This window comes from Arvicanthis niloticus, chromosome 23 (genome assembly GCF_011762505.2).
Source record: "Arvicanthis niloticus isolate mArvNil1 chromosome 23, mArvNil1.pat.X, whole genome shotgun sequence".
Classification (NCBI taxonomy): Eukaryota; Metazoa; Chordata; class Mammalia; order Rodentia; family Muridae; genus Arvicanthis; species Arvicanthis niloticus.
The window spans coordinates 10100082-10124406 of NC_133430.1; the positions used below are offsets into that span (position 1 = coordinate 10100082).

General features: G+C 45.1%; 1 protein-coding gene across 1 annotated transcript in view; it reads right to left on the bottom strand.

The window, feature by feature from the left end:
- Window positions 1-24119, bottom strand: part of Yy1 (YY1 transcription factor) — a 28890-nt gene extending 4771 nt beyond the window's left edge. Inside the window, exons 1-4 of the mRNA XM_076921193.1 lie at window positions 22841-24119; window positions 9079-9241; window positions 2437-2497; window positions 653-811 (exon numbers count right to left, since the gene is read on the bottom strand). Of these exons, the coding sequence (XP_076777308.1) occupies window positions 653-811; window positions 2437-2497; window positions 9079-9241; window positions 22841-23510 (1053 nt within the window). The 5' untranslated portion in view covers window positions 23511-24119. The remainder of the gene's footprint in view (window positions 1-652; window positions 812-2436; window positions 2498-9078; window positions 9242-22840) is intronic.
- Between the last annotated feature and the right edge of the window lie 206 nt (window positions 24120-24325).

The window sequence follows — 24325 nt, forward strand, 5'->3', positions numbered from 1 at the left end:
CACTTGGCAGACAGGACCAGAACTTGGGGGGTCAATGGCTCACTGCCTGGATGGAAAGCCACCTACTGCTGAGTGTGTCTCCTTCCTTGTCTTGAGACCCTTCTGAGCATTATTTCAGAATTGACAGACAGGGATCTGACACTATGAAGCCATGGCTAGCTCTCGAAAAACAGAAGGGTTGTGCTAAGTGCAAATTTAAAGCTTGAGTATTTTCAGAGACACTCCAGAAAGTAGAATACAGATGATTTAGATATTCAGTGATGACAACTGTTACAAAGAACTGTTACAGACTCACTCGATTCTTCTGTAAGAAGCACCAAGTGTCACCTGAAGTGCCAACAGCACTTATAAGCACTCTATCTGTAATTCAACACACTATTCACTATAAAACATACAACCTCTGAGTCTCTGCAAACACGCTAGAAATTTAGTGTAGGGTTACTCACATAACCCTCTTTCTCCCCACCGACACCCCCACTCCTGGTATATATATCACTTACAGTCACACGCAGGAACCAGGAACCCAAGCAGACCTTCAGAGAGCCACAGGAGGAGTGGGAATAGATACCCCCAGCAGTGCCCCATGGCGCTTGGTATCACCACTCTGCCCAGCACCCTAGCTTACAGTTTGGGGAACAGGTACTGGCTCTACCTGAAAGGGCTTCTCTCCAGTATGAACCAGCTGGTGTCGTTTTAGCTTTGAGCTCTCAACGAACGCTTTACCACACTCTGCACAGACGTGGACTCGGGGGCCGTGGGTGTGCAGATGCTTTCTCATAGCAGAGTTATCCCTGAACATCTTTGTGCAGCCCTTAAAACAGAGAGAGAAGCTTAGTGGTTCATAATGCCAACTGAGAAAGGAGTCAATCACTCAACAGCCTTTACTGACGCTGTTTACAGCCAAACAACCTCCCCAGCACCCCCCTTTAACTTTACTTAGCATTACAGAACATTAAGCTATTTAAGACATAAATAAAAAAAAAAATCAGACAGCTGAGAAAAAGGCCTTATTTTGTATTGCAAACCCGTGCTTTACAGATGAGGAAACTGAGGCTTAGAGATGTATTGAAGTAGACTTGCCCAAGGTCACACTACTAGTAGTAGCCAGCCGAGCTGGGAGTAGAACCCAGCATCCTGGCTTCCAGCTACACCACAGCCGCCTCACCCAGCTACAGTCCCCAGATGAAGTAACAGAAGCACTGAGAAATAAACAGTTAAAATGACGGTAGTCCACCACTACCTTTGGTGGGCCCCGTATTCTGTGCTGCAACAATGGGCTGTCATTCTCCATCGCCTACTGTTCCCTCTTCTCTCTTTGCCTCTTTCCCCTTCTTGACAGAGAAAGAAGCAAGAGGGTCTCCAAGGAATGGCAACTACAGAAGAAATTTATTTGGTGAGACACCAGGAAAAGGAAGAGGCAGGCAAAGCGATACCAGTGCGGGGAGGCAGATGGATGTGTGGTGCCCGAGAGCAGCATGTCCTCAACAATTTCTTCTGCAGTTGTTGCCCATGATGGAGTGAGTGGGGAAATGGTGAGACAGCATGACAGAAGGACAGCACAGGTCACCACTAGACAGCTTCACAGGCAAAAGGGAGGGAGGGGAGAGCCAGTTTTCCACTTTGACCTCTAACTTCAGCTCCCATTTACACAGAGCAGCACAGAGACCCCGGCACGTCTGGCATAACAGTTTTCAAGTGCGTCTTAATTGCGGCTTGGATAAGAGCCACATGCACTCCACACCTCCACACTATGAGCATCTACAGGCAGTGCAGAGACTGGGGTGCTCGGCCTTCAGTGGACGTCTATCAAGTACGTTTACTCTGCAGCTGCTAGTTTTTGGAAATTCTTTATCCCATTCTTGGTTTCTTCCGCCTTGTTTCTCAGCATCCACATCTTTTCCCTGTTCAGTCTGAAAACTGACCACCACCCCCAGTACCTCAAAGTACTTTTCAGTCACCCCTTTTTACTTTAAAAGACCAGCTGCATTTGAAAACAGTTATGCACCCTTCTAGTAGTACAATTAACAGAGTAAAAAGAAAGCTGAAGGAAATTACCAAGTCTTTAGTCTATTCTAACAATATCCAAAGCAATTTCTAAGTTTCAGTCATAAGCTTAGAGTCGCATAAAGACTTGTGGATTAAGTACAACCCAAGGTTTTAAGATAGATGTGACTTGTTAATGGTCCAAAAAGAAATAGTCCTAACAGTACAGTCAATCAACAGGAAGAAGAACACTGGCCCTACAGCAACCCCACTTAACATATCTTAAGTGTCCTTTACTAAAACAAAACAAAATTAAGACTCTTGTGTTTATAAACCCCAAATCCTAGTTGCTCACTTTGTTTCAGTTACAAAAGTGAAACTCAAAGGGCACACTCCTTACACACTGTCTGAAGCCTAAGCAAAGTCTAACGACACTCCCCTCGCATTACTTACTTTATGAGGGCAAGCTATTGTTCTTGGAGCATCATCTTCTTTAATTTTTCTTGGCTTCATTCTTATTGAAAAAAAAAAAAGAGAGAAAGGAGAGAGAGAAAGAGACAGATTTGTAGGAGTGGGTCACACTCAGTAAGCATAAATCAAATCGTCCCTGAGATTTCTCCTTGTAGCACCAACACTAAGCTCCTGGTGTTCCCCTTCTACAAAGGAGAAAGGACCAGACTGCTGAGCTGGAAGCTCTCTTCTGACTTCTATGTAAAAGTGCAGGTGCTGGGAAAGCCTGCACTGCTGCCTCCAGCGAAGCTGGTATGGCCTGAAATGGCACCACCAGCACCATTATCATACATGACTCAAACACCTGCTCTTCCCACTTACCCTGTTAAAGAAAAACTAACAACCCCACAAAGATCAGCAGTCCTGACAACTACAGACTAATTACTTTGTTGGAGTGAGGTCATGGCAAGTTACCCAAAATCAGCTGCTCAAAAATATGCCATCTTAAAACAAAAACAAAAACACAGTAACAACCTTACACATACAAAATGGGCCCACAGCATACAGACACAAACCATCTTTTGGGGATATTAATTTTGGAAGCGTGCCTACTACTTTTACACAGAATTATTTACACCCATGTAATAAAAACTCTCAAAGGAAACCACAAACGTGCACTTGCTACTTCAGAGGGGCTGGTGGACAGGTGGGACTCCCTTGTTTGCTTTTTTCAAGACAGGGTTTCTCTGTGTAGCCCTGGCTGCCTTGAAACTCCCTCTTTCGACCAGGCTGGCCTTGAACTCAAAGAAATCCACTTGCCTCCATTTCCCAAGTGCTAGGATTAAACAGGTGCAATGACACTGCCCAGCAGGCAACTCTCCTGCTGGGGTTTTGGTGGTTGGAGAGGACAGGTTTTTTATAGGATGTTTAATTTTACTTTGCTTTTGAGACAGGGTTTTGTCACCACAGCTATCTTAAAAAAAAAAAAAGTACATTTCTGGTTGTAGCTTGTCAACTGAAAATCAGTCTATCTATTTTCTATTTCCTCCAGCAACTTTGGTCTTTCCAAAAGACCTAACATTCCTTACAAACTTGTATATGATCAAGAGGTAAGAAACCGAGTTCCTAAAAAACTAAGAAGATTTAATTTTTTTTTTTTTTTTGTTTTGTTTTTTCAAGACAGGGTTTCTCTGTGTAGCCCTGGCTGTCCTTGAACTCAGAAATCCGCCTGCCTCTACCTCCCAAGTGCTGGGATTAAAGGCATGCGCCACCACCGCCTGGCAAGATTTAAATTTGGAAAACAGATCTTTTTAGCGCTAGTTCTGCTACCTCACACTCTTCCATGAAGGTTGGTATCTAAGCTGTAACTGAGCCAATGGTCCCTCTTAACAACAATGTACCAAAGATGACTTGCAACATCTTTCAGCAGGGATAGAGTGTCTGGGTCCTCCTTACACTGTCAAGCTAGCAACCTGGCCAAACCTTCCATGCCTAGAAGAAACAGAGAACTTCTACAATGCCTGATGACCAATCTCAGGACATTCTTCCCAATTCCAACCCTGCAGACATACTTTACCAGTATTCCAGTTAGCAAGCATTACTAAGTGTCTGCTGTTTACGGGTTCTTAACTAGCCTTTGTTGGTCTCAAATGCCTGTCTCCACTTATAATTCATACTAGTCTCTGTTGCCTTAAATGTCACTTAACTCAAAGTTTGGGGTTCAGTTCATAGTAGTAGGAGGTGACCAGTGCTACTGCACCACCTAGAGGTCAGATCAGCATGAGACAGCAGCAATTCATGGACGCTTCCATTTCTTTTAAGTCCCCCTCCCCCCTCAATACAGGGTTTCTGTGTAACAGTGCCCTGGCCATCCTGGAACTTGCTCTGCAGACCAGGCTGCCCTGAACTCAGAGATTCTCCTGCCTCTGCCTCATGAGTGCTGGGATTAAAAGCATATGCTATCACTACTCAGCTTTCTTTCAAGTCTTAATGAGATGTTTTTGAAATAGGTTCTTACCATGTACCCCAGACTAGCCTTGAACTTGTGATCTGATTTCCACATGCTAAATGCTGGTGTCAGATGTATGTCACCACTCCAAATGTCATTTTCAAAAACTTATTCAGTATTGATTTTAGAAAGAAAATTTACAATGCATTTGGGCAAACCTAAGACTCAATCAAAAGAGGACATAACTGTCCATAACAAGATTGGTTTTTCCCTCACAAGCTATGCAAAAGAAAAATGAAGATCACTCCCACCCCATCCCAGGAAACACAACTTGAGGTTCTTTCATTGACTGGGATACTTTACAGACCCAGACACGATGAGGACAATGACAGGATGGATCTATGATTTGGAGTTGGCTTCTACTAGCTTCATGACCTTGAGCAAATCACTGACTTCTCAGCCTCGGTTTCTTACTCTGTAAGCAGGCACAACACTTCCTCCGTTAGAGCTACAAGGAGTCCAAGACAGCACAGTAGACCCCTGAGCAATGACAGCTACTATCATCACTGGTCATATGGTTTAAAATGAGCTCATCCTTTTGCTTCTTTGATTTTTCAGACAGAGGGTCTAAACCATGTAGCTCAGATTGGCTATGAGCCCGTTAAACTTGCACGAACTACCACACCCGATAAAATGAATTCATTTTTTAAAAATTATCATTATCATTTATACTTAACAACCTATAAGGTTCTGATATTCTAAATTATCTTTCAACCAACAAACCCAAAATACCCAAAATGAAAGGAAGAAGCCAAGCAGAAAGCCACCCTTAACAGCTTTTTACTCTACCTGCTCCTCACTCATTTTACTAAACTGCAGGGCATGTTGGAAGACATGGCTGCTTCAACTGACAGTACCTCATTCTCTCACATGTGGAAGGAACATCAACACAAAGACTGAACTCCACAAGTCACATTTGCAGCAACTTCCCAACACAGTTTAGGCAGAGCACTGTATATAGCAAAGCCTAACACATACCAATGTACTAATGTCTCACAGGCAAAGGTGAGAGTCTTCCAGTAGTAAGCTAAGAAGTACAAGTCTCTCCAGCACAACAAACTCAGACAGAACCAGCAGGCAGGACCTAAGCTGCTGGGACAGTCTCTGTTGTCACTCAGCTATCCTCTGCCAACAAAAGGGCCTCATTATAGAGCCCAGGGTGGCCTTGAACTTGCAATTCTCCTGCCTCAGTCTCTCAAGTGCTGGGATTACAGCTAGGTGTTCACTCACCACACCCAGCAGACTACAGGATTTCACAGGCCAGCTTTAAGGAAATATACAAAAAATTACTGCCTAGTTAAAATTAGGAGACCTAAATTACTCACCAGACCCTAGTCTCTGACCATGTTTTTCAAAAACAGGAAACTCAGTAAAAGACCCCCCACTCACCCTCTGTAGTACCACCTTAAAACTCAGAGCCTTTTTTTTTGGGGGGTGGGGTGGGGCAGGGTGGTTATCAGGTCAAGACAGGATTTCATTGTGTAGCCAGTTATCCTGAAAAACCCTCTATAGACCAGGCTGGCCTCAAACTCACAGGGGCCCCTACCCCGACTGCTAGGATTACTGGCATGAGCCACCACTGGCTGATTTTTTTTTTCTTTTCTTTCTCTTTTTTTTTTTTTTTTTTTGAGACAGCACTCATATATCCCACGTCTAGCTTCAAACACACTATGCAGCTAAGGATGACTATGTGTTTCTTGTGAGCACTACTGGATAAAAGATACAGAGCACTTGGCTTGCATGTAAGCCTAGGGTTTCCTGCATACAAGGCAAGCACTTCTGAAAACCAAGCAATCCAACCCTCCAGCTTTAAAGACAGAAGTTCCAAATAAAATTCATTGCATTTTTTTTCTTTTCTTTCTTTTTTTTTTTTAACTTATGTCTATGAACCTAATATGCTAAGTAGTCTAAGCAGAGTGTGGCAAGTCTGAGACATTCTTTGGTCAGTTTCAAGTCCATGACAGCACACCCACACTGCCCCAGGATGGAAAAGAGAGAAACATTAACTCTCAGGCATAAGCTAGGACCTTGGGGCTCAAGTGTTGCTCTCCAATCACAGGACAGAGGCCAGGAGAAAGGCTGAAGAACAAGCTTTGCCATAACTGGTGGAGATCATATGGTCTGATCTACAACAGTGAAACCTGGTGCCTCTACTTGATATTCTATAGTTGGAGTCCCAGTCAAAGGCTCCTGGAAGTCCCCACTCCATGATAATCCAGTCTCACAACAGAGACTTGAAAATAGCAGGGCATACAGATTCTAGCATTCCTCTCTACCATCAATAAAGCCCATGTAGCTCAACATGATCTTTAATGGACCTAATTCAAGATGGGACTGGAGTCCAATCCTTGACACCTTAGTGTCACACTTAAATATTTTTACATACTAGCAAAGTGAGCAAGACAACACCCAATTCTAACACAGAATGAGAGTCCTAGGAGCTAACTGTAAAAGGAAAGACCATGAAGGCTGGGCTCCAGTTCAGCAGCACTGCCAAACATGCACAAGGCTCTGGGCTCCAAAAACGCCATGAAAGCTCCTTTGCAAACATTACTGCACTGTCTTCTTATTACTTGCTGTGGCCATGGCATTCATGACATCATTCTCTATAAGTGGCCTTCTCCCTGGGTGTTAGGTTCTTTATCCTATGTGCGCTGAGATAACATCAGGGCAGGGAAAGTCAAAACAATGCCAAGAGTCATCACACCTGAGCTGTACTGTCTTTTTGCAGTTCTCTATTCTGTCACTGAACCAGTGCTGCAATGTGTAATAGAGACTCTACTTTTTGCTCTCCTGGCTGGTCTTTCTTAAGGTTCTTCATTGGCAGCCATGCTGCCTCACCTTCTCAAGTCTCTACTTCAAATGATTCTCTTCTGCCTTCTCTGCTTCCTCTTACTCTCCAAACACGAGGGTTTCCCCAAACTTCCCATCTTAGAACTTCCATAAGATCTTGAATTTAGCATGACTGCACTCTAACTTCTTCCTAAAAACATACCAAGTCCACATGACTTTGGCCCCTACGTCCAAACACTACACCTCTGAGCAATGACTGCAGGGCAATGATGTCATAAGGTGGATACTGGTGGCCTTTTTTCCCTAACCAGACACAACAGAAAACATCCTTTTCTCTTGTTGCCTCCAATGTTTACTCTATCTACCCTACTGTCCTAGCTCGAGCCTTCTATTTGAAGCCTTCTCCCACATCCAAGGGATCAACCCATCTTGGACTCTGCCATAAAGCAATCCTCCCTGACCAAAACTCTTCCTCCTACTCACGTCTTTAGCAGCTGCTCTCCCCAAAAAGTCCACACATTTTTTTTTTTTTGTCAGCATTCATGGACCTAAATAATCGGGATTAAAATGTACTTTAATTCCATTAATTTTCTTTAATCACCCCAATTCCCAGGCATGATTGTACATCATTTGTATTTTCTACTGTGCATTCTGTTCTGGCACACATGCCCTAAAACACAGAGCCTGTTTTTTATTTAGCAAAACACTAGGTTCAAGCCAGGTATGGAGGTACACACCTATAATCCCAGGACTTGAGAGGCTGAAGCAAGATTTTGAGATCAAGGTCATCGTGGGCTACAGCGAGACTGTCTTAAAACTCTAGGCTCATCAAGGTCCACATCAACCACCACCATGTCTACAACATACTGCTGACGCCTCCACTCATCTGTGTCCTTATCCAATTCTAAGCAGCAAGGAAGAGCTGATTAACCTCAGGAGCACACAATATTAAATTCAGGCATAGCATTTGATTCAGTATGCCCCCAAACCATACCTCACTGCCAAATTGGTATGTACATTACAAATTTAATCTCCATTTGTAGCTTTTTTTGTGGAGTTGCAAATTCATTCACATAACTGCACCTAAAATATAACTGGTAACAGAATCTAAAAAGCAGTGTTAAGAAGACACACAGAGCCTTAACATTGCTAAGCCCTGACAAGTAAAACCAGTGAGTCTGCTTAATCTCAGGCAAGGGCGGATGCTGCACTATTAAGCAATGCCATTTTACTTAAAATGTTAGATATTTGTGCACCCCACCCCACCATGTCCTCATAAAAAATGCCCACAACACTAACAACTAATAGACTTCTGTAGGAACCCAGCCTATTTCAGGAAAGACAACTACACAAGTATCAATGAATACAGATATTGACAGCTCAGAACAGATCTCAGCCTGGGCAGCCACAGAAGTCCCACTAATATCAGCCTAACTTAACAAAACACCAGGAGCTACTACACTTATCACACACCAAATCAACCACTGAAATTCCTTCTGTGGTCAAAGCACCCAGGATAAACCTGGACATGTTGTAACCAAGAGGCACAGAGGCCATGTGACTGACACTCCCGGGCAACCCCAGCTGTGGAACCCGAGTGTGCGCCTCAGCTCAGTCTGCAAACAACTAATTCTGCCCTCCACACATCAATGGCACAGCTATTACCAAAACCAAAAGTGGTTGCTTTTGTTTAGTGGCTTTCTTTTGTTTGTAGAAGTGTCCCTAGAGAAGGACTACAAACCACCACTGTCACGTGGGAATTAAAAAAAAAAAAAAAAAACAAAAAAAAACAGCTGGAAACATTCAAGCACTTCCTAGACTACAAAAAGGCTCTTGCAACTTACCTGGCAAATTCTGCCAGTTGCTTAGGGTCTGAGAGGTCAATGCCAGGTATCCCTCCAGGAGGGAGTTTCTTGCCTGTCATATATTCAGAATAATCAGGAGGTGAGTTCTCTCCAATGATCTGCTCTTCAACCACTGTTTCATGGTCAATATCTTTTTTTTCATCTGAAACACATGAGATTGATCATCTTAACTATGTAAATACATTGAATAAAATAAAAATTTTTCAGTGGAATCCTCAGAAGTAACTATTCATAGCTCCCACTTTAATTCCCAACCATTCCCTCTGTCCTTCATCCTTTTGAACTCCTAGGTCAGCCAATCCTTCAATGTCAAGACCAGCAGACCTTCCTTCACATTAGTGTTCTGAGGTAGCCTACCAGAAACAGCCAGCTCTCCATGAGTGTATTGTCATACATTCTCCAGGTTTACCCTTGTCTAACTGGCTTCTCTCAGTTTTGCCTTTTACCCACTTCACAAACTAATGCCTGAAAGAAAAAAGAGTATTCTTCTTCCAAGTCAAGCAATCATTACAAGTTAAATCACTCTAAGAGGAAAAGCAAAGGACACACAAAAACCAAATGCCTCTCTGATCTTCCATTGCTCTATTTAAAAAAAAAAAAACAAGTTCTATTTTGTTTGAAGAACATTTTATTTATTTGCAGGGCAATGGTGCCGCACACCTTTAATCCCAGCACTCAGGAGGTAGAGGCAGGTAGATCTCTGAGTTTGAGGCCAATCTGATCTATAGAACAAGTTCTACGGCAGCCAGGGCTGCAAAGAGAAACCTTGTCCCAAAAAAACCCAAACCCAAACTAACCGAAACCCACTCACTGATTTGTACTGTGTGGCATGTGCCTGTGGGCTGGGTGCCAAGGCCAAGGACAACTTCGGTAGGTTCCTTTCCTTCCTACTCATCCCGTCCAGATGAGCCTCAGTCTTCCCACCCTCTTAAGTTGGTCTGTATTAGGCTAGCCTCAACCTCCTGCCTCCTGTCCCAAGTACTGCAATTACAGATGTCAACAGCTTACTTACACCATCCTTTAGTGTAGAATATAATGTAAATCTACATTAGGAATCTGACGTAACAGCAGGTACATTTTACCCAGTGTTTATACTACCTTCATCATTACACACACTCCCTATAAAGTGAGGGAACTACCACCTACTCTGATTTTACAGAGAAGAAACTGAGGCATAGTAAAAGTAAACAATTTACCTGGGGTTAACTATTAAGTTGTAGATATAAACTTAAAAAAAGTTATTTTGTAAACAAAATTCAGGGACACAAGGATGTGAAGGTAGGAGGACAACTCTGACTGTCTTCCTTGCTGGACGTATGACCTGGGGAGTGAACTCAGGCTTTCAGTTTACCAATTGAGCCATCTTGCTGGCAACCTGGCAACTCCCTCCCCACTTTAAGAAAAGGACATAACAAAAATGAAACCTTTTTATTTATCGGTTGTAAACTCTTAAGCCTAACCCTCAGACCTGTGTGATGAACTGTTAAGCACAATGTCTCTCAGGAAGTAAGAAGACCACAACAATACATCCATGTACCGATAAAGATGCATTTCTATGGATGGATGAACAGGTGAGGTGTAAGACCAAATGACTGACTGGCTGCATCAATTAAAACATCAGCAGTTACAAAGCTGGGACTCCACACTGGCACATACAAGTTCTCAGCTTGCTCTGCCCCTATTAGCAATGTCAGTCTCTCACCTAGATACACTACCACACCAAAACCTAACCTTACAGAAATATAACGGTAAGCAGGGAAGCTAAATTTCCTCTCCACTTTCCCCAGTCCTAACACTCTGAATGTAGCTCAGTCAGTAAAGTGTTTTTCTAGCATGAGCCCTGAGTTCAATCCTCAGTACCATACATAACCTGTACCTGATGCCACAAGTATATAAATCAGAACCTGGGGGGTGGTGGGGGAGTTCAAGGTCATTCTCCAACTACAAAGCAAATTTGAAGCCAGCCTGGGAATACACCACTGAGAACTCTCAGCCTAGACTAACCCTTGTATTAGGTCCAGGCCAGGGCCTTGAAGACAGATGCCTGTCATTGGCAACAGTAGCCAGAAAGAACAGAGTCTCTACCTCAGGGAGCACACTTCTAGAAAGGGAAGTTAGACGATGAAACACTTCTATGCAGTGACACCTCCAGCCCAGAGAACACTTTTTTTTTTTTTTTTTTTTTTTTAAAGATTCAGAGTATAAAAAGAACCCAAAAGAGAGGCTGGAAAACTGGAATAAAATGTTTGTTCTACAAGTCTGAGTTTGTTCTCCAGCACCCATGAAAAAACAAAGGCAAGGAAGGTAGCATGTGGAATCCCAGCCCTGTGTAAGCAGAAAAGACAGATCCCTGGGGCTCACCTGAAGGGGTCCAGGTCTAACATACTTGCTGAGATCCAAGCCCCAGTTCAAGTCTGTTAAGAATCAAGGTGGGGCTAGATGGGGTGGCACACACCTTCTATGCCAGGCTAGATGGGGTAGTTCACGCTTTTTATGCCAGCACTCATGGAGCAGATGAAGAGCCAAGCTGTGAAGTCTGAGGCTAGCCTAGTCTACACAGTGAGACCTTCTTTCAAAGTCAAAATATCGGTTAAGGAGCTGGAGAGACGACTCCGGGAGGTTGCTAATGTGTACTGCTCTTGCAGAGGACCTGGAGTTGAGTTCCATTCCCAATGGCTCACAGTCACCTCTAAACTCCAGCTCCCGAAGATCAGGTGCAACCCCCCCCACCCCCCCTTTGGAGCCAGCTGACATCTATGCTTACATGTGCACATACCTGCATGTAAAAACTAAGAATCTATCTTTTTTAAAAAAGTGCCCCACTTTTTTTTTTTTTTTTTTGAAACAGGGTTTCTCTGTGTAGCCCTGGCTGTCCTGGAACTCACTCTGTAGAGCAGGCTGGCCTCGAACTCAGAAATCCGCCTGCCTCTGCCTCCCAAGTGCTGGGATTAAAGACGTGGGCCACCACTGCCCGGCAAGTGCCCCACTTTTATAAACAAGGGGTTTTTTGTTGTTGTTCTGTTTTTAAACAAGCCTTTCTACTTCCTTAGGGGCCATATCTATGGCCGCTTTTCAGATGCAAGGTCAGGTGGATCTGACTGGCTCTAACAGAGAGCATAAACCCACAAAAACTGTCACTGCCTGGCCCTTCAGACACTTGACCTACATGATGAGATTTTATTTAGAGAAAAGAGGATTAAAATGATAATTTTTCTACTTGCAAAGGGAATAACTTCTGAGAAATGATTTAGTACCAAACGAATACATTTCCAGGAGTTCCTTACAACACTATGAAGACTTCATTTAGAGGATTAAACCACAGTTTGTTAACCAGATACATTTCTTGGAGGATGGTAGTGTCACTTGCTATTGCTGAGTTAGCCAAGTGGGGAAGAGATGATGGGAAGGGAGGGAGGGATGGAGGGAGGGAGGGAGGCAGGCAGATGAAAGGAAAATAAATCTAGCTTCTCTTTGCTTTGAAATGTCCATGCAGGCTGTCCAGAAAGCAAGGACAGGGAATAAAAAGCAATCTACACTGGAGAGAATAGTGCCAGTCATCTGCACACAGACTTCATTTATAGCCACAGAAACAAAGAATACACCCACTAAAAATGGAGAAGGGTCCTAGAGCCACCCCTAATTCCAACAATGGAGAAACAATTGACAGACGAGATCAAACAGTTCAGGAGGGAGAAAGACACAGCGGAAGCCTAACTAAAGCAGGGCTGTATGGCCTGTATTACATCTTATACTCTGAACCAAACTTGGGTCCTCCACCAGAGCATTAAGTGCTCTTAACTGCTAAGCTGCCACCTCTCCAGCCCCATTTGGCTTTTTGGTATCCAACTCTTACTATGTGGTCCATGCTGCCCTACCCTCATATTCCTGCAGCCCCCACCTTATAGTGCTAAGATTGGTTACAGGTACATACACATCACAATATAACCTTTTGAATTGGCTTAATCTCCTAATACTAAAGACAAGAGTAGAGAATGTAAGCTCATCTACTTTGAATGTCAAACTGCAAACTACAACAGGTGATAGTGTACGCAAACCAAGGCAAATTATGTTCACGAAACAAATGAGCTAATGCTGGTTTAAAAATTATTGATGCACAAGATTCTGGGGACATGTCCAATCTTTTAACACTGTCATCTACAAACGTGTTAGGTCATGTTCACTGCAATATTAGGGTACATATTTGGCCCACAGGCTGTAGGTCGGACATACCTGTTACAGAGTTTTCTTTGAAGGCAAAGTTGGCATGGAAGCAGATTTGACAGGGTAATGGATCAAGGCCTATTTGGAAAGGAGTGCAGTGGCAAGAGTGCTTTGCTGAGAATGGCAGGCTAAAACCGCCTCTACACTAACATTATGGTCAGATGCTGATGGCCCAGACCTACCAGAGCAGAGCTAAGCAGCCCAAGATGCAGCTCTGGAAGAAGGCAAGTCTAGCCAACACCATCTGTGAGGGGGAGGCTAAGCCATTCATCCACATTTAACATTCCCTGTACATGGTACTACCCAAAAGTCAGAAAGCTACATAGACTAGTCCCTCCTGGAAGTTCAGTTCCCTTATAAAGGATGACCTTTCCAGTCTGATGAGAAGTAAACCAAGGGACTGAAAACAACCTCTAGTAATAAGTCCTAATTAAAAACATTACATGGAAAGGCTGAGAGCTCTCCAGGTCTACCAGTCAAAAGGGGAGCTTCCTTTACCCAATGCATGCCAACCAAACCGTTTTTTCTCACTGTTTTTTGGTGCCTGATATAGGGCATGTAATAAACACTTTCCCTTCCCGCCTCTTTTCATGATCATTTTTCCTCCAACACCTAGAAGGAAACCTATTTCCCCCAAGGCCTTTGGTTCGTACAATACATCCACCACGCATAGCTTTTTGTTTGTTTGTTTCCTCACCCATTAAACAACAAGAACAAAACCTACTTTACAAGATTGGTAGCATGTTCAAACGCTAATCATTCTATCTGGATTGGGAGTTGAATACACAAACAATATTTTTGGAAGGAAGAGGGAAAGACAGAGTTTCATTATGTAGCTCTGGCTGTCTTGGAACTCAGTAGACCACGTTGTCCTTGAACTCACCAAGATATCCCCCCCTCCCCCGCCTCTGCCAGGATTAAAGGTGTGTGCCACTATTCTCAGCACAGATTCTAGCTTCTCTTTTCCTCCCTCCTCTGTTTGTACCATGTAACAGAGATTTGGTAGCTACCTGCAGTCAATGTGCATACTCAGTAGACCCCTCCAATGGTGGCTTATAGTTCTGGAGATCAGCTATGGTCACTATGAGGATTTTCCCTATTGAGGCTGGGGGTTGGAGATAAGGGGCTACAACATCCCTTGGCTCAAGACCCCTGCACAATCACCATTCACAACGTCTTGCTTCCTAATCACCTCCTGTCTAAGGTTCTCCCCTCCCCTGACTCCTTCAAGTAATTACAAGGACACTGGTATGATTATATTTAGAGCTCACCTAGGTAATACAAGATCCTCTCCCTGCCTCAAGAACCTCATTCAGAGGTATAAATAAAGCAACAATACGACTCCAGGAATTAATATCTAGGTACATTTGGTTGATATCTTTCAGCACAGCACAACACAGTCACATAAAGATTTTAGGCTGAAGATTTAATGAATGGAACCCTTAGCTCCATCCCAGAACCACCACCACTAAACCTTCAAGTACAATTTCAAAGGTAAAACTTTCACTCACATGCAACCTCACACTCAAATTATTTTATTTTACAGATTCTAAATCTTTCCTTCAGTTCGTACCTCTGAAGCCAGAATATCAACAACCTAATAAGATGAGGTATTTTCTACAAGGCTTCATGGTTCTAAAGAATGCTGAGCTCAACAACCATAGCAAGCTTATCAAGAAGATGGAAAGGCAGGGCACGGTGGCTCACACCTTAGATCCTAGGCAGAGGCAGGAGGATATCTCAGTTCAAGGGTAATCTTGTCTGCAGAGCAAGTTCCAGGACAGCCGGAGAAACCCTGTCTTGAAAAACTAAAATAAAGAAGATGGGAAATCAGGAAACTTCAACTAGGGAATATTTCAAGTTCTACACTTTTTAGACACCTCTGGTAGATCCAAGAATCACTGTGAAAAAAATGACAACATGCTGGCAGAAACAAAAGTTTTCTTTTTTAAATTTGTGTACTATGTTTGCCATGGTTCAAGGTTTAGAGTGCCATGACACTTGAATGGAGGTCAGAGGACAATAATTCTGAGGAGTCAACCCTTACCTTCAACCTTCAGTGGAACTGAACACAGCTTACCTGGCTTGCATCAGTAAGCAGAAAGTGCCTTTTACCAAAGCCATCTGGTCTGCTCTAAGACAACATGAATATATACATGACTACATTCAGGAGTTCCCTTCATGCAAGATAGTCACACTTTTCCTTTTGAGGTACTGGGGTCAAGCCCAAGGCCTGAGCTCATACCTGGCAAGCATCTGACTCCTTAGCTATAAACCCAAGGCACCATTCATTCATTTTAAATACTTATTTTCATTTTGTGTGTAAAAAGTGCCTGTACATGCATATACAATACCCCCAGGGAGCAGAAGAGGGCATCAGATCTCTGGAACTTGGGTCAAAGCTTACAAATCTCTTAGTGCTAGAAACTGAACCCATGTCTTCTGCAAGAGTACCCAGTGTTCTTAACTGCTACACCATCTTCTCAAACCCCATTTTTCTTTCCTTTTGAAACAAAATTAGGGATTATTAAGTTTATCATTGATTTAAAAACGAGATTTAGAGGGAAAAGCCAAAGAGGAACTTAGGAAACAGCTGTTATACACAAGTAAGAACCGACTGATTTCCCTTTTTAAAAAGACAAGTTTCTTGGGGCCAGGAAGATAGGTCAGCATTAAAGGCTCTTGTTTCCAAGCCCAACAACTTGAGTTTGATCCCTGGAATTGACATGGTAGAAAGAGCCAACTTCTGAAAGCTCCACAGGCATGTGTAAGCCTCCTGCCGTAAGCCTACCAATGCTAAAGTCACAGACAAAGCCCACCTTCTTAGTTTTTTCATCTTGGTATCAAATAAGGACAGTGTAATTTCCACTTTCATCTTCATTGCCAAGAAGAAAGCTCCTTAGAGTTAACTTCAATGATTCTGCTTCTATTTTCCCCATTTACACACTTACCTACTCATGCATGCATGCACTTGCTGGCTGGATTGAGTACCCATGCCTCCCATCTCTGGCCATTGTGGTTTCATTTTGATCAAGAGACATATCTATATAGCACTGACACTACCCAAACACACACCAAACTAAATGGCAGTGTTCCCTATTCAAAAACAACTTGTTCAAGAATAACCTTTAACCATGTTGAAAGCACAATGCAATGCCAAATCCTAGCACTCAGAAGACAGAGGCAGGTGGATCTCTTTTTGAGTTTGAGGCCAACCTGGTCTACAGTTGTAGCCAGGGCTACACAGAGAAACCCTGTATCAAAACCCTGGGCAAAGTTGAAGTAACAGGATGGTCACCTCAATTTTGAGGGAGGGATGTGGCTCAGTAAAGCTCTCAAAAAGTATGTGGGACCTAGGGAAAGTATGTTCTTCCCCAGCACTGAAACAGGTAAAATTAAGTATATGATTTCCTATAAACATTTGGTCATTTGTAAAGAAGTACAATTTCTCTGTTTTAAAGATTGAAAATGAAGACCAGGGTGTGACTAAGTGGTAAACTGCAATTTAATACACACGAAGCCCTGCATTCAATCCCTGGTAAGGGAACATCAACAAGATAGAAAAGAAAAATTAAGCTGGGTGTGTTAGTACACATATAATTCCAGCACTCAAGAGACTAAATCAGAAGCCAGGTAGGGCTACACTACAGAATTTTGTTTCAAAAGACAAGATTTTAGGGATCCCCTACTTCATTCTAAACACCAGAGATGCCTTGGCCAGTGCTCCCTAGAGAGCAATTATGATGTGGTTACTAGTACGAATTCTCTGAAACCACTGGGCTGTTACTGAAAATTAATCATAGAGTTGATATGTACCTCAGCGGCAAAGTGCTTGCCTAGTGTGTACAAGGCTAGTCTAGCTAGATCCTCACACCACAAAAAGCCATAGCTTACTAACAAGAGACTTACAATTAGGAAATGACCACTTCATGTTCGGAGACCACAGATCAAGGGCATATGTACCAGTACACTAGCTGACTAACGCCTAAGATCTCCCTACAATTTCCTAGTAATTTAATAAAATTAATGGTTTTAATATCCAAATCCTGTTTTAGATATCAAATTTACAAGTAGTTTTGAATGGATGTGTGTAGAAAAACAGCACCCAGGATGTTGACACAGGAAGACTGCCTGGAATGAGGCCAGCCTGAGCTACCTATCTCACAAGTACTGCTCATAAGGGGGGAGGGAGGGACGGGGACTGAGGAGATGGTTTGGTAAGTAAGACTGCTGACCCAAGTTCAGAGTTCAGCGCCTAGGTCAAACTCAAAGCTGGGGGAGGGGCGAGCAGAAACAGGACATCCAGCATCCTTATCTGACCCTCTCCAAGCCCTAGTACATGGCACAACAAACACACAGAAAACAACTGTAAGGTATGATGAGCACTTTTCTGATAAAACTATACAATATAAATTCCAAATATTCCGAAATTTGAAACTATAAAGGTTCTACATTTCAAAAAATTTTTCCTACTTAGATTATTCTTACTCTAATTCAAAGTAGGACCAAGAATAGAGTCACCTGAAAAAGAGGAATTAAACAAAAGAATGCAGGAAATCTTAGGAGACCATCTCCGTATTAACTGTCCTGCTAATGACCCCGTTATGAGTCCTCAGTTTTTCAGACTAGACTACCTAAGACTTCAAAACAGCTGGGCAGTGGTGGCGCACACCTTTAATCCCAGCACTTGGGAGGCAGAGGCAAGCGGATTTCTGAGTTCGAGGCCAGGCTAGTCTACAGAGTTCCAGGACAGCCAGGGCTACACAGAGAAACCCTGTCTCAAAAAACCAAAAAGAAAAAACCAAAAAACAAAAAACTTCAAAACAAGCAGAAACGCCTTTGTAAGAATCACCTGAGTGTCCACTATAGGTCTTTACCCACTTTTAAAAATGATCATATTTTTGCCTGCACATATGTACCACATGCATGCTCAGTGCCCAAGGCCAGAAGGTATCAGATCCTATTACAACAATTTTTTTTGAGTCACCATTTGATGCTGACAATCAAACCTGGTCCTTCTGAAAAGTAACCACTGACCACCCATGTCTCTGTTTTTCAAAAGCTTAAATTTTTTCAAAAGCTTAAAATGCTTGGTAGTAGATAGGAAAGGAGCCCTAACCTTTCCTAAAAGCAACTTTTTTCTCCTGTTGGCAGAAAAGAGCAGTTGTCAGTAACAATTAAAAAGTTAATAACCTGCAGGGAACAGTCAAAGGTCACATAGCTTAACAGGTTGGGGCTCCCAGTGACCAGACCAGAATTGGGGTCTAAGACTGGAGTTGCTTATATATAGGGTATGTAGCTGACAAGATTGCTTTGGAGAATTTTGCGGATTTGGTTCCATGAAAATTTATGATTGTGGTCTATCTACTGTGATTAAAAACATAGTAAATGAGATTACCAAAGAACTGGCAATGGCTATCACTAGCAAGCCTTGAATTTTTCTGAAATGTATAGAATAAGGAAAAATGTAACAATCTGGTTTTATTTCAACGTAATTTTTTCTAGTGTCACGTTTTTTTACTCAATTGACCACATACTAGGTTTAACAGGAGATAATTAAAGCCACATAGGTTCCTCTCAAAGCTAGATGCTTTTGATAAGTGATTTCCTTTATTAGTTACACAAAAATAAGTTCACTCCTACAAAATTCTAACAACTATTTCCAAAGAAATACAGCTGTCAATAATGAAGAAAAAAACCTAAACATCAATTTGAAAATAAGTACAAATATTCAAAACACAGGCAAACTCTAAGTATTGAAAATGTTTAGGCTTTAATTTTATCCACAAAAATCTTTATATTATGGGTTACCCAGCCACTAAAAATGGATGAATACATGCTAATCCAGATACAAAAGAGCAAATATTTTCTGATTCTATTTGTATAGTGTCTGGGATAGGCAAACTCAGAGACTAGTGGGACGAGGAGGGCTGAGGAGTGACTGCTCATAGGTCTGTGAAATCACGATGGTGATTCATGATTATAATCCCAATTTGGGCCACAATGTTAGACCCTTGTCTCCAAAAACAAACCATGAAGTGGCAGATTGTGGCTGCACACCTCTTTAATCCCAGCACGGGGTGGTGGTGGCGGTGGCAGTGGTGGTGGTGTGTATGTTGGCAGGGGCTGGTAGATCTCTGTGAGTTTGAGACTAGCCCAGTCCATATAGTGAGTTCCAGGTCTACATGGAAAGATGAGGTCTAAAAAAGCAAACAAACCAAAAAAAGAACTGACAACCATTTGTTGTTTAAGTTTCTTAGGCTACTGAAACATCCCATCTTGCAGGAGATTCAGGAAGTTCCTGAAATTGACCAGACTCTCTAGGTCCCTCCTTACCAGAATAAACAATAAAAGCCGAGACTCAACAGAAGGAAGCTGAGCTACAAAGACTTTCAGACCAGACCATCATCCTGGAAGAGGTTTAGATCATCAACTGAGGCACCTGGAAAGGGCACTCTCCAATCTGTTGAGCTGCCCACAGGCTGTACAGTATGCTCCCAGTTTCCAATCTTGTGAGCCTTACCCATGCTGGGTGGTAACAGAATGTCTTTGAATCATTTCTGCGTCTGTAAGTGACCCCTCATTCATATTCCTAAAAGTAACCCAGTAAAACTCATTGGTTCACCAAGTTGAACTTTGGGGGCTAAGCATGCTTTGGTCTGCTGTGGGTTCCCTATCTAGGGTGAGTAAACTTGTATGTTGCATCTCCCCAGGAGAAGTCCTGTCACATAACATCACTGCAGTATCTCAAGATAAACTACTGAACTACGAAAAACAAGAAGGGGGGAGGAGGGAAAGGAACAGGCTTCTAAGCCTATAATGGTTACAGTACTTTGCTACTGTTTCATTCAAACTAGGACCCCCACACAGAATGCTGTCACTGTTCAGAGGAACAAAAGCAAAGTGACCTACAAAATCCCCAAATACCTGGTTTCCACAAATTTCTACTAAAATGTGTTAAAAACAACAACACCATCACCTCCTAGAGGTACAAATAACTAGTGTCTTAAGATGACTACTCAACAATGTGGCTGGGTGCTCCTATCTTGTATTGTACTCAGGAAGCAGAGACAGGCTGATCTCTTTGAGTTCAGACCAACTTGGTCTACAGAGTGAGTTCCAGGACAGCCAGGACTTCATAAGAAAACTCTATTTGGAAAAACAACAACAAAAAACTACCCCACATGTACTATCTTTATAGGAACTGCTAAATTTGGTGCTTATGTAAATCTGTGGCATCCTAGTTTAGTTAATCTAATGCACTAATTTAATAAACTATACACTGTGGAGTTGCAACTCAAGCCTAGGATCAAATGAAGTCTATTCCTACCATAGCAACATACACAACATGTTTGCGTTTAATTTAGCTAATCTGTTTTATATTTCTTCACTTATTGCAGTCTTAATTTAGTTCTAAAGATTATTTTCAGAATCTGAACTTGGGACATGCACAGTTGACCACACACTACTTAGCTTCTTTTTGGTAATAACTGCAAGCCACAAAGGCAAGGAAGGATCATTTACCACGAGACATTTCTGAGGAAATAGGCCATCCCTTGCACTTGACATCAAATATTTATAACCACCGTTTTTTCAGACTACTACTCAGTAACACACTAGACAAATAAGAATTTTAAGAAATAGACATTAAAGGCCGGGCAGTGGTGGCGCACGCCTTTAGTCCCAGCGCTTGGGATTTGAGGCCAGCCTGGTCTACAGAGTGAGTTCCAGGACAGCCAGAACTACACAGAGAAACCCTGTCTCGAAAAACCAAAAACCAAAAACCAAAAAAAAAAAAAGAAAAGAAAAGAAAAAGAAAGAAAAAAAGAAAGAAAAGAAAGAAATAGACATTAAAATGCCCCAAGGTGCTCTATGTGTCCCTGTAAGCAGCCAGTCACAAAAGGGAAGTAATGACTGAATGCCAACTGAATTGTCAATTAACCTACATTAGGCAGGCCCTTCACTTTCTCCCTAAACACACACTATTCATCAACACCACACTACCAAGTGTTTTTCTGTCTGGAAAAGCAAATTAACAACTTGAGAAGATCAAATGCCAAACATGTGAATCAAACTATTTATAAGTAAGTTTTATATAATGTACTTGGTACTCCAAATTCGGTAAATTCATCTAAAGCTCAAAACCCGCTTTCATTATTTCATTCTTATTAAAAAGGGAAAAAGGCTTTTAAAAATCTCAGTATGCAAACTACTGTTAACAACCAAAATGTGTTGAAGGCACTGGATAACTATTAGGTACTGGCTAGTTAAGCTGCATACAGCTCCCGATAAATTACTGTGCAGATTGTAACCAGAGATTCATTCAGTGAATGAACAGCACCCTGAGCACTTCCTATTAGATTTCCATAGGGCACTTTCCCTCCTCTGTGAACCACAGACCCATCAAGCTTACTGTCGCTTGGATGCTACTATACACCAGCTTTTCATATATTTCACTCATTCTTCTACATCGAGGCTCAGGTTAAGCTCTCAAATTCAAATTTAATCATCACAAGGGCGACATGAACTAGGTAGGTACGGTGGGATTATTCTGTCTATCTAGTTTCTCAACAATGACGCTGACTAGCTTGTTAAAATAGAACTGGGATAAAGTGAACAGTCAGCCTTTCCGAAGCTCTAAACTGATTTTACTCATGCAGGGAACTCTTGTGTGCCCTACAGTCTTCCTGACTTTCGCTGAATTATGCACTTTTTTCACTCTTTTCGTGGGGAAAACAAGACTACAGATATTGGTAACTGTACGATTTTTATTAGTTTGGTGGCGAATGTCCTAGGCTGTGGAAGGCAGCCCAGCCTGTCTGCACGGGGTCCACCACTTAAAAAACAAAATTTACAACGCGTAAAGACCAGTGAGACGCCACGGCCCTTCCTTTCCGTAACTCCCGTTCTGGGTCGAGCAGGCGCCGAGCGCGTTGGCAGCGCGGGTGACAGGCTCCAACGGCCGCCGAACCCGCACACGAGAGCCCTACGTGCCACCCAAGTCCCGCCCCACCGCGGCGACGGCCTGGGCCGGCGTGACCGCGGGGCAGCTGCGGCGGGCTCGGCGCCGCCCGCTCCGGGAAGGGCTTCGGGGAGACGCTCCGCGGCCGAGGGAGCGGAGCAGGGCGGGGCCCCGACAGCCCCCGGGGGACGGCGGCGGAGCGGCGCGCGTCCGCCCTGCGCCACGGCCCTGTCAACGCCCGGCGGGTGGTCCGGCGCGGGGCGGCGCCCTCAACCGGCCCGCCGCACGTCCGTTGGCTCGGGCGAGCAGGGGCGCCGGCCCCTCCCTCCCCGCCCGCCGCCACAGCCGGCTTCCGCTCGCACAAACTACGCCATTGCGGCCTAGCCGGGCGCCGCCCCTCCCCCGCGCCGCCATCTTCGCGGCCCGCCGCCCCCGCCATCTTTTGGGGCCGCCATACTTGCCCGGGCGGAGAAGATGGCGGCGCCCATCACACACATAAAACATGGCTTCCCTTCAAAACAAAAACATCCCGAGCAGCGGCGCGCCGCTGGCACTCACCTGAAGACCACATGGTGACCGAGAACTCGCCCTCCAGGGTCTTGATCTGCACCTGCTTCTGCTCCCACTTCTTATTGCCCGGGTCGGCGCCGCCACCGCCCGCCGCGCCGGCCCCGCCGCCCAGGTAACTCTTCTTGCCACTCTTCTTGCCGCCGCCCTTCTTAACGCGGCCGCCGCCCGAGGAAGACCCGCCACCGCTCTTGCCGGCCGCCGCCACGGTGACCAGCGTCTGCTCGATGTAGTCGTCGTCGCCGCCGGCCGGCGCGGGCACCGGGATGAGGATCTGGTCCTCGAACCCGTCCTCGGCGCGCAGCCCGTCCGAGTCGTCGCCACCTACCACCTCCTCGCGCGTCTGCACCAGAATCACCTCCTGGTGGTGGTGCACTTGGGTCGGGTCGTCGGTGACCAGCGGCTGCAGCGCGATCATGGGCGGGTGGTGGTGGTGGTGGTGGTGATGGTGGTGGCCGGCGTGCCCGTGGCCGCCCCCGCCGCCGTGGTCGCCGCCGCCGCCGTCCTCGTCGTCTTCGTCGTCGTCCTCCTCCTCGCCCACCACCGTGGTCTCGATAGTCTCCACCGGGATGGTCTCCACCTCGATCTCATGCAGTTCCACGATCTCGGCCGGCATCTCCGAGCCGTCCGTGGCAATGTAGAGGGTGTCGCCCGAGGCCATGGCTGAGGGCTCGGCCGCCACGGCCGCGGCAGCCTCGGCTCCTGGGCTGCGGGAGGGCGGGCGAGGAGGCGGCCGGCCGTGGGGAAGGAAGGCAGAGGGAGGAAGGCAGCGGGCGGGCGGGGGGGGAGAGGGGGCGGGCGGCGGGGGAAGGGGCGGGCGCGGCGGCCGCGGGGCTTCCCCGCCTCCCGAGATCGGTGCGCCCCGCGCTCGCTCGGCCGCCGCTGGTCCTGTTCCCCGCCTGGATAGCCTTGCCTCAGCTGCCTGCCCTGGCCGCGCCTCCTCCCGCCCTCCGGGCCGGCGTTACGCTGCCCCCTTCCTCCTGCGCCTCCGCCTCCTTCCACACAAATACCAACTCCTCAACCCGAGCCCAGATCTCGCCGCCGCCGCCACACTCTGCTCCGGCCCGGCCTCGCGAGACTTCCGCAGGGGTCTCGGCCCGCCCCGCCTCGATCCCACTCGCTGCTCCGGCTCTCGCTCCTCCCTCCCTACCAATCGCACTACCGCTCGAGTTGCCGAGGCCCCGCCTACTCAGCCAGGCTCCTCCCGATTGGGGCCGCCGGGATAGGGGGCGTGGTGGCCCTCACGCGCGCTGGCTGGCCCCCGGCGCGTGACGTCAGCTCCGCGCCGCCGTCGCCTTACGGCGCTCCGCGTCGCGCGGACCCCGCCGTCCACGGTGCACCAGTGACAAAACCGCCGCTCGGGGCCGCAGTCGCTGACAGGAGTGGGGCGTCGGCCCAGCGTCTTCCGCCTCAGGAGCCGGCGAACTCTCCGCGCGACCCCGGCGCACGGTAACTGGAGCTGGGGTGAAGGGGGGC